Source organism: Moschus berezovskii, chromosome 15 (assembly GCF_049115385.1).
Source record: "Moschus berezovskii isolate FMDL1 chromosome 15, NW_MosBer_1.0, whole genome shotgun sequence".
NCBI lineage: Eukaryota > Metazoa > Chordata > Mammalia > Artiodactyla > Moschidae > Moschus > Moschus berezovskii.
In genome coordinates this window covers 42,781,064-42,791,900 of record NC_142474.1, presented here as the reverse complement: position 1 = coordinate 42,791,900, position 10,837 = coordinate 42,781,064, and the positions used below count along the sequence as shown (strand labels likewise).

Below are 10,837 nucleotides of genomic sequence, written 5' to 3'. Positions count from 1 at the left end.
CATTCTGCTCCAAGACCCCAGGGCAGACACACAGTTATTGAGAGCCACTGTGTGCCAGGCCCAGGGAGCATCACGGACCAGGGACCAGACAACAACAACAAAAATTGCCCAAGAGGTGCTTACATATATGTAAGTACAGGCAATAAGTCAATAAATGTTAACCACAGGAAGAAATGATACACCGTGTTAGAAGGTGACTAGTGCTTTGGGCAGGGTAGGGGTCTCTGCAGGGGTTGGAGAGGAAGTGCAGTTTCATAGCCACCTCAAGAGACAAGAAAGAAGAGGAACAGGGGAAAGTCAGGAGACTCGGGAAGGAGGCCCATCCAAAACCGCTTCTAGAATAACAGTCAAGAGAGTGGCCAGGAGGCCCGACTCCCAATAATGAGACAAGAGAATCACCCCCAAACAGATAAAGCAGGACTCCTCCAGGGGGGCCCCCAGACCAGCAGCAGCAGCAGTCTCCCCTGGAAACCTGCTAGAAATGCAGTCTCGCAGGCTCCAACCCAGACTTGCCCACTCTGCGCAGAGGGCCTGTGGGGGCTCCAGACTCCTGAGACAGAGAGAGTGGTCCCAGAGCAGGGCAGGACGGGAACACAGAGTGAGACGAACATAAAGAAGGCTGAAAACAAAAATATTTTAACCGAAATCGTTTGCATTCACAAAATGCCACAAATTAGTGAAGTGCATCAATTTGGAGATTTAGACAGAATGTAATTGGAGGTGAAGATGTCCAGAAGGTTGCCTTTCATTTTGGTAAAGAAAGGGATAATGCCAAATGCACATCAATCACCCAATTGTACAGCTTCGCTGGTGGCTCAGCTGGTAAAGAATCTGCCTGCAGTGCAGGAGACCTGGGTTCAATCTCCAGGTCGGGAAGATCCCCTGGAGGAGGGCATGGCAATTCGCTCCAGTATTCTTGCCTGGGAAATCCCATGGACAGTGGAGCCTGGCAGGCTATAGTCCGTGGGGCCATAAGAGTCAGACATGACTGATCAACTAAGCCATCAAGGAGAAGACAGAACTGATAGAAATACAAGGAGTGACAAAGCTGATCCCCCTGGGAGATGATGAGAAAGCGGATGGACTAGCTGGTGTGATGGGCGTACAGGACTGCACCCCCCACTCCCAGTGCACACACCAAAACCTTAACTGTGACCATGAGGTTGGGTACTGGGACATCCAGGGCACCATGCTCTAGTTCAGAGATGACGGGTTTGACAAGGAAGTGAAACATTTAGGTTTGGGACTTAATATTTTTGGGAAAGGAAGACTCTGGAGAGAGAAGGTAAAAGGTACAATTATTTCCTTCCACCTCATAAGTCTCATTATTTTCACTGGCTATTTGAACACAGAAGGAGCTCAAGAGAGCAGATGTCACGGACCCAGCTTAAGCCTTTATGATACCAGGACAAGCGTGAAACGCAGAGGGGATGAGGCAACAGTGCTTTGCAGGGAAAGGTGACAAGAGCCTGATGAGGAGGGTGTTGGTCCTCCCCGGGGGTCAGCAGGAAAGAGCCTGGCTGTTCCACCGTGTGACCCAGGAGGTTAGAGATGCGTGGAGAGAAAACAGCCTGCGTGGTCTCCAACTGAAAGCCGAGATGTGCTATGGGGGCCCAGTGACCTTCACTTTGACCTTCATCCAGGCATCCCCACCGCTTTCCCTCCCTCTCTCTCTCCTTCCCTTCTTCCCTCTCTGTTTATGCTCCACCCCTCCCATCCTTCCCTCCACGCAGCTGAAATCTATGGGTTTTAACCACAAGCAAGGACCAGCATCAATGGTGACAAAACTCAAATAAAAAGCCCCTCAAACAGGACCTGGGGCCGCAGCTCTTGGGGAGCTCTGGCTGCTGGCTCCTGGAGGCTCAGGCAGAGTGTGTTCCCTGCTGTGAAGAGAAGAGCCTCAGGTCAAGTTCACAGGAGAGACTGTTGACCTCAGGGCTTATCCTCCAACTTGACCTTTCACTCCTCCCCTCTTTCTTCACTTTTCACCACTCCTGGCCTTTATTTCCTCTGAAAACAATGATACAGGGTGTAAAAGAAATGAGACACTTTTCTCTTTTTAAGCTTCCCTAGTGGCTCAGATGGTAAAGTGTCTGCCTGCAATGCAGGAGACCCAGGTTCGATCCCTGGGTTGGGAAGATCTCCTGGAGAAGGAAACGGCAACCCACTCCAGTACTCTTGCCTGGAGAATCCCATGGACGGAGGAGCCTGGTAGGCTACAGTCCATGGGGTCACAGAGTCAGACACGACTGAGCGATTTCACTTTCAAAGTCACAATATACTTCAAAGAGAGACTGAGCTGAGGCTTTTTGGTTTGGGGTTTATTGTCTCTTCCTCATACTGAATAGATTGAGGAGTCAGCTCAGTCAGGATGGACTCTTTCAGTCCATGTTAAAGCCATGGAAGATACGTGATGTGTATGTGGCTCTTTCATGTTAATCTATGGATTTTCCGTCACAGGTATACTTATTTTGCACAATAGGTTTAATTCTGTATATAGTTTTTTGTGTGTGAATCAATCATATTTGAAAGATTTGCTAGCATTTACATCACTCTGAGTCTCTAAGAGGAATTGCTGCCAAAGTGTGGCATTTTTGTTCATGGGTTTTTCCTGTAAATCAGGAAACCCTGGCCTCAAGGTTTTTCAATATGAAACAGAGGATGTTAGGATTGTATGTATTTGTGTGTCTCTTTGTCTCTCTCTCTTTATGTGAAAGGTGCTTTTCTCTGTGTATGTACATGTGTTGCATGTCTCTCTGTGTGTGTATATGTTGGGGAGGAGGCAGCCACAGTTCTTCATATTAAGATATTATTTCCAAATGGGTTTTGTTAGTGACTAGACAGCTCAAGAATCAGTTTTATTGAGCCCTGGTAATGACTGTTTATCACAAGTGTCCAGGCCATTAGCATCACCGGAGAGCCCTTGATCCTCCATAAGCCCTGTTTTTACAAAGTCTACAGTCCGGAAAGCGAATCGACTGGGAATCAACCACCATCTGCTGCTCCAGCCTCCACTCACAGTGAGGTTTATGCAGCAGAACAGTGAGCGAGCAGTCAGCCTGTCCAATTAGTTAAATATACTGGAAAAGGTTTGGTGCCCAAGCGGTCATAAATGCTCCTGTGATCGTTATAGAATGGTGTTTGCAAATCGCACCCATTAGACGCTTTTAATCCTGCACCAGGCATTACCCACACAACTCAAACGATGCAGGGGGTAGGACAGTGGAGATGGAGGCATGCAGCAGGGCTCAGGGTCAGTGGGCAGAGTCTAGAAGCGAGGATCTGGGCCTGGGGGCCTTCCTACAATGTCCTCCCCCGACCTCGGTGCCCTGAGGCCAGTGCCACCTCCAGTGAGTAAATATGCAGGTCATCAAGGTATCTTTGACAACGGACATGGGTACCTTTGAACATAGTTCCTGCTGTGTATTTTGAGCTGTTTTGTGAAGCATATTAAAATATTAAAACAGATTGACAGGAATGTATTCTGGAGTTTATTAGGATAAGTTGGTAACAAAGCACAAAGGATGACAACCCACTTCCGAGGTTCCCCAGAGGTGCCACTCAGCTTTTCAGAGGCCTGAGGGCAGTTCAGTGTCCAGCCTGCCCTCCCCCACCCTGGGATGAAATGACCCTGTCTAGAAAGCCTGTGATTCCAGCATCACAAACTTCAAATACACACATTCAAAGAAACTTACGTGTTCTCTTCTAGCACTCAGGGAGGGATTGTTGATGTTTACAATCGCATCGAATATTGTCATGCAAGACCTCACCTATGATCTAATTCTAGCTTAAGCCAAATATGCAAAAAGAGCTTCAGGCCAGGGGAATGGAATGGTGGGCAAATTCTGCTGAAAGGAAACACTTGCCCCCTTGCAGATAAGAGGAACAATGAGCGAAAGGAATTCCAGAGTTTCTTCCTAAAACGAGTGGGTGTTATCTCCATGAACAGACCAAAACACACTTCATTTTGTTAAAAAAAAAAAGCATTTCAGTGAGTTTTACTCCCGGAATCTGGAACAAACTAAGGTACTTGATTATTGAACACATGGAGAGTTTGATCATCTTCTTTTTTTTGGTTGATAGGCTCCACAAACCATACAGATTTAAGCCTTGGGTTTTGCAGCCAGAGAGGGACAGATGTTTTCAGGGATTTTCTGTCTCTGATTTCCATGCTAACCCTATTGTTTTCAGCGGTGGAAACATGTAGGGGACATTACACCATTTTGCAGCTGCTGGAAAGCAGTGCTTTCCTGTTTTCCTGATTTAGACAATAGAGAAACTAAGAAGAAAAATAATAGGAAAAGGCTTTCCTCTGTTCGTTTTTTAAAAAACTGCATTATTTTGAATTTGGTACCTTTTCCCGAGTCAAATCTCATGTCTGTTCTCTTAGTTTTTATAGAAATCTATATGGGAAAGACAGTAGGAATAAAAGTAGCTAACGATCAAATCCACATCTTCCAGAGGTTGTTCAGGGGTAAAATCCAGGCCCTGCACAATGTGCTCAAACAAAGCTCACAGCCAGAACATAAAAGACGCAGCTACACACGCATGTGTGGGAGAGAGAGCTTCACTCCCAACTCTGCTCCTCTTGAAGGTTGTACGGAAGCACGCTCACACACGCGTTTAGTTTTTTATTTCACTTTTCACCTTATCATGGGGAAAGATGTGAGGACTAACTTTCTGGAGAGGCTGCTAGTCTATTGGCGACAGGCACTCAGGCCTGAGATGGCCTTGCCGAGCCTGTTGGTCACCACAGGCTGAGTCCCTCCCAGTTTCAGGCCAGAGCTGGTGGGTTCACCCTCAGTGCCTCTGGGGACAGGGGACAGGCACCAAAGTGACACCAGCAAAGTTACTTCTGCCTCAAGGCCACCCAGCCGAGCAGTCGTGGCTTCATCATACAAAGGACACTCCCCAGGTCCTCCACGCCCAAGGCAAATTTGGAGAATGGCCCATCCTGGCTGACAGTCCCAGGGGACTGTCCTCCTGCTTCAGCCCCTCCAAATGGCCAGCAAGAGAGAAGAGCAGTGATTGCAGAGACTGTCCCTGAAATTCAGGAGCAGGCCTGTTTGAGGAGACATTCTCCCTTTAAGTTATCTGCGTCACTCACGTGGTGAGTTTGTCCCAAACATAGAATTATTGAGCCATGGACAGAAGCCCAAGTTGTCTTTGAATGTGTTGCTAAGCAGAGCCTCTCCTTGACCCTGGCACCCGGCTTGCTCTGCCGCTCGGCAGGTCAGGGGGTCAGGGACAGAACAGCACCTGGTTGGTCCCATCCAGCCCGCTGCTGGAGGAGTCCTCGCATGGCAGAACCCACCTCTCCCCGTGCGCCATCTGTCCATTTACCTGGCTGTCATGATCAAGCCACCTGGCTTCTGGATAAATAGATACTTTGTCCATTGGCTTCGAGCTCCCAAAACAAGGATTCAAACCCCTGGACCAAAGCAGGTTCAATGGGAGAAGGATGCATCCATCTGACGCTTTTCATCAGAGTCACGGCCTGAGGTCCTTCAGCTGGATGGCAGCTGCGAGGAAGGGTTATCAGCAGAGGGGCCGACTCTGACGGAGCAGGTTTGGAGAAGCTGTTACTTACCCACCCATTTCTCCCTGTGGGGGTGCTCAGTGGTGGGGGGAATGGAGGTAGTGCTCAGCGGGCAGGGCTGTGTATTCCCTACTCGCCCCCAGAAGAATTCAAACACAGAAACCAGATGGGGCCGGGCCGTGGAAGAAATCAAATGGCCTCAGTCAGTTCAAGCCTGGGGGACCACGGGGGTCAGGGGCAGCCTGGATTGGGAATGTCCCCCTCGCCCCAGTGACCAGGGTGAGGTCTGTAAAGGCCTAGCGTGAAGCATTTCTGTAAGTGCAGATACTAGCCAGCAGCACACACAGCCACAAATGGCCCACAGTCAGCTCCACACAGCAGGGCGCCCAGGGACCCCAGGCTGAGGGCCACAGTGTTCCACAATGGAGCATTAAAGTCCAGTGTTCCAAGTGGAAACTGCAGAATATTAGGTGATTTTCAGAAGTAGACACTCCGAACCGTGTGCTGGGCCCCCTCAGACGTCCATCCTTCCTTCCTTCCTTCCTTCCCCCAACCCCTTCACGTTTTCCTTTTTTTTCCCCAATGTGAGCTATAGCACCTTCATTTCGAAATTGGCAAAAGGCATCTACTTGGCTCTGAAGGCCAAGCACGTGGGGTGCTGACCTCTGGGGCAGAGTTTGGATCCCAGAAATGGTTCCCTCGGTCTATCCTGTAGGGTAGGGGAGCATCAGGGAGGGGTGCAGCAAGGGTTTCACCTCCAGTCCCACCTTCTCCAGGTACCCAACCCTCCTGTGCTGCTCAGACAGCTTCTAAGGGCTCCGACCTGCAGTGAATTCTGGGCTGCTTTCCAGGGACCCAGGCTGAACTGATGGGGACTGAGCACCACCGACCGTAGCAGTCTTAGTTGTGGGAAATCTGGCAAGTGGGCACTTATAGACAAGGCTATAAATTAAAACAGCTCTGAGCAGTGTCTGCTGTTGCACAAGATCTTAGTTATACTCTCATTCCCTCTCCATCCCCTCTTGCCTTCTTTTTTAAGGAAAAGGGCCAGAGGATACCTGTGCTGTACGCAGCACTGGGCCAGCACCCAGGGGACGAGTCCTGACTTGGTTGTACTGTGTCCACAGGACAGGCTCAGCTCTCAAGAGGCCTCCGCCTCCATGAACTGTGCTAAATGCTGTTACAGTACCTTTTTAACTCAACCCCTCACATCATCCAGAAACCATCAGAGCATCCAAGCCCAGAAAGAGTACAGAGATGGCAGGTTGGCATCGGGGGCGTGGGGCCGCCTGGCCCTGGAAACCAGTGGTCTTTAACCTTTGACCTCAAAAGTGTCTGTCTCACCAGTCAAACACATGGTGGAACATGGGAACATTTATTGAGACAAATTGACTCACGTAGTTTTGAAACAAACCCTGCCTTCTAACCTTAGTTTCCAGAGTCACTTTTTACTCGCTTGGTACAATTTTCCCCACATTGTTCAGATTTCATTTGCAAATAAACTGAAGACAATTAGAACCTGAAGAGCTAGAGAGATGTGATTTCAAAACTCCCTGCCTCTGCCACCTAAGTAGATGGAAACGCAAGAATAGAAAAAAAATGTCTCCAGCCTGAACACGTTCCCTCTGTCAGAAACAGAGCTTCTTACATAATCAGACAACTGATAGACTCAGGCATCAGGCACACCAGAAGGCACAAATCATTTCAGTCCAAATTTGCCCTGGTTTGCATCCTCTTATTAGAAGTGTGTGCGGGCAGAGAAGCAGTTCAAAGGGAGCCTGTTAGCACCTGACATGTCAAGTCCAATCCAGAATCAGGGGTGACATGAACCCAGTCACATTTGAATTTCAACAGGAGAGGGAAGGAGAATTGTTAACACACATGAAATTCCTGAAATGACACGTGACCCTCCCCACTTCCATACTACACACGTGTGATACCTGCACGGTTCAAGCTGCCAGGCGTTTAAAGAGAAGGTTGACAACTACTTGCTAAGATTCCAGTCCAGTCCTCCAGGAGGATGGGGGTCCTGCTTTCAACAGGCTCCTGGTTCTGAGGATGGTGGTCGCTGCCAGTGTCCAAGGGCCTCGTCAGCATCAGCAGTCTGTCCCCGGCGTCGGACTATGGGAACAAACAGCAACACATTGAAAGCTGCTGCCCCGGGGCTGTGCCATCTGGACCCTGGGCATGGGGACACGGGGCAGGGTGGCACCCCTGGAGGGCACATGTGAGCCTCGAGGAGATCCCAGGGGGGCCCATGCCTGCCCCTCACCTCTGCTGCATGCCATGGTCACTGCCACCCCTACCCTGCCCCCGTGCCTGCCACACTCCCCCCTGGGCAACCCAGCCTCCTTCACCTGTAGGGGTTCTCCGCGGCTCTGCTCTCAGCCCGCTCGGGGACCCAGGCGTAGCTGTCCGCTGCACTCTGCGGCTGCTGCTTCTTCTCCTCCCTCTTGGCCCTGCGCTTGCGACAGACCAGCAGCCCTAGGGCCAGAGCTAGCAGGAGCAGGATGGCCACCACGGTGCCGAGAATGTAAAATAAGAGCAGCTGCTGCCCGTCCGTGCCCTGGTCGCTCTGCTTGGCTGTGAAATCCTTGCCTGCAGACTCCCTGTGGCTGGTGGTAGCTGTGGGGTGATAGGTGCTGGGCTCCATCCAGACTCCAGGTGTTGCACTGGGGGCCAGCATCTCCGGTGGGGGCTGGGAGATGGGGACCCTGGCTGGGAGGGAGGATCTCCTGTTGGAGGGTGCCACCGTGGAGGTACCCTCAGGGTTGTCCCCACTGGGACTGGACACGGTGGCAGAAAACTGGAGCCCCCGTTCTCCATCTCCCATATCTTCCCCAAGGGGAGACCTCGTTGGCGGTCCCAGTGACATGGGCCCCCCAGTGCAGGAGACGCCGTTGGGGTCCAGCTCCCAGCCTGGCAGGCAGCCACAGCGGAAGGACCCCTCCGTGTTGAAGCACAGGCTGTCGCAGAGGCCACCCTGCTGGACCTCACACTCGTCCACGTCCAGGCACTGGGTGCCATCCTCCCCGGCCAGCTCGTAGCCCTCCTCACAGGAGCAATAGAAGGAGCCCTCAGTGTTGGTGCAGCTCTGGGCGCAGGGTGAGTGGCCAGGGGCACACTCGTCCACATCCACGCAGGCCCCCTCTTCGGGGCCGCCAGGCTCAAAGCCCACCCAGCACTCACAGCGGAAGCTCCCAGGGGTGTTGACACAGTCCTGGGCGCAGGGGGTGTCCCGGCACTCGTCCACGTCCACGCAGTCCCGCTGAGTCGAGTCCAGCTGGTAGCCTGGGGGACAGTGGCACGTGAAGTCTGTTCCGAGGGACCCGGGGAAGCACGTGGCCTCCCCTCCGCACGGGCTGGAGCTGCAAGGGTTCCGAGAGGCGCAACTGACCAGGTCGTCCAGCAGCCGGAACCCCGGCCGGCAGCCGCATCTGAAGGAGCCATCTCCGCCCTCGAAGCAGTCCTGCTGGCAGCCTCCGTTGTTGAAGTCGCAGCTGAACTTGGGGCTCACACAGAGGGGCCCTGAGCTGTCCCAGTCAAACATGCTGGGGGCCTTCTCCTTGCACAGGAAGTAGTGTTGCCTGCCCTCGTCCCCATCCTCACAGGCCACGCTGGCCACCGAAGCAAAGGGCACAGCCTGCAGGGAGGAGCTGGTGGCCTGGAAAGGGGTCGTGTAGTTCACCTGACCCGGGCCCCCCAGGGTCAGCGGCCGGCACATGCCTTTGAAGCTGAACTTGCACACAAAGCCCTGGATGCTGCTCCCAGGAAACCCAGAGTTCCCACAAGGACCATCGGCCCACTTGGAGAGGCTGCTGGCCAGGCCCGGCACAGACGGGTCCAGAATCAGGGACGCGCAGCGCCTTTGGATACAGGTGTTCTTAACGTCTTTGTTCCAGTTGCTGTACTGCGAGTCCTCCCCATCGCCCAGCCAGCTGAAGCCCTTCAGGGGCAGACTGCTGTCCGAGCAAGTGCCCTTCTCTCTCTGGAGCCCAATCCAGAATTTGATCGGGCGTTCTTGCAGGGGCGCCCCCAGCAGCAGGAGCTGGGTCAGGGCACCCTGGATGTGCCAGGCTTCCTCCTCACTCTTCACCGTGGCCAGATTGCCCCCTTTCTTGCTGCAATGGAGCTGGGCATCCTCCGCACTCAGCTTGTGCCTATGAGCCGTGTAGCAGGCAGTCCCCGCGCAGACCACGGCCTCCTGGTCAGCGGTGCCCTCCACCCGGGACTGGATCGACAGCAGCAGCAGCAGCAGCAGGCCAGCGGAACTGGCCATCGTGGCCTCTGTGTCCCTCTGGGTGGGAGGCTGACGCCCCGGCGGTGACAGCAGCAGCCCCAGCTGAGCTCTGAGGGAAGCCGAGGGCTCGGTCGTGGACGCCTCGTCACAGAGAAGGACACAAAGGCTGAAGGCTTTCCGCGGCCCCCTGACCCAAGGCGCATCCTGCCGCTGCACTTCTTATTCCTCACCGGATACAGGGGCTTCCTGTGCTGAATAGCTTCTGACTCCTGCTGCCTTCATCACGGTTTTGTTGTTCATAAAAGGAGCCAGGCAACGTTGCTGGGTGCAGGCTAAGGAAATGCAGTGGCGATGGGGGTGGGGAGACGTTTGTGGCTTGCATACACCGGCGCCTTGATTTGGGGGTCCCTCCTCCTTCCCATCTGTGTGAGGGCACGCCGCGGAGTGAGTAGAGATTTGGAGGGGGCCAGGAACTTGAGAAACTCACTTCATAACCCATAATAAAATTCCACTCTGGTTTGCAAGCAACCAGAAGAGAGAAAGAGAAAAAAAAAATCCTCAGACTTGAGATACTATGGTTATAATTTTCAGCCTTTTTTAGAAGCAAACTGGACTCTCCTTTTGCTCGCTCATGTTCCCTTTGGCTTTGAGAGTCTTTTTTCTCTTATGTCTCCTCATCGTGAACTTTAAATAGATAGGCAATTTTAAAATAGGAACTGGGCCGTGGGAATGTCTGAGTTTCTAACACAATGCCAAGCTCCCTCCTCGAGAACGTTAAACCCAATTGGGTGTAATTTGGCAGTTTTCAGGGTTTCATAGTGCAAACGCTGTGCTGTGATGTGGTAGCATCGCAGAGCATCAAAAAGGAAAAAACGAACATTTCGCTTGTGCGCCTGTTTTTCCTCAGCTCGGGGTTACCGGAAGGGTGGGAGGTCTGAGCCCAGAATCCATCCAGGCCACGGCTGACCTCCTTCCACAGAGCGACTCACGGAGGCCCTTGGATCGAAGAGTTCTTTTCCTGTGATGACAGAGTGTTCTGCTCACTGAGACTGCCGCCG

At 52.5% G+C, this 10,837-nt stretch overlaps 1 protein-coding gene across 1 annotated transcript; it reads right to left on the bottom strand.

The window, feature by feature from the left end:
- Nucleotides 1-6,898: 6,898 nt before the first annotated feature.
- CD93 (CD93 molecule) lies at nucleotides 6,899-10,089 on the bottom strand. Its single transcript, XM_055430857.2, has 2 exons — nucleotides 7,897-10,089; nucleotides 6,899-7,660 (listed from the first exon to the last, which is right to left on the bottom strand). Exons 1-2 carry the CDS (start codon nucleotides 9,816-9,818, stop codon nucleotides 7,636-7,638), a joined length of 1,947 nt encoding a protein of 648 aa, XP_055286832.2. The 5' UTR covers nucleotides 9,819-10,089; the 3' UTR covers nucleotides 6,899-7,635.
- Nucleotides 10,090-10,837: the final 748 nt, after the last annotated feature.

What these genes read in the sequence shown, in the direction of transcription:
- CD93 (XM_055430857.2), bottom strand. Translation starts at nt 9,818, where the DNA reads ATGGCCAGTTCCGCTGGCCTGCTGCTGCTGCTGCTGCTGTCGATCCAG. An exon ending in GCCGCGGAGAACCCCTACAG is followed by an intron (nt 7,661 to 7,896) that starts GTGAAGGAGGCT and finishes TTGTTCCCATAG; the next exon opens with TCCGACGCCGGGGACAGACT.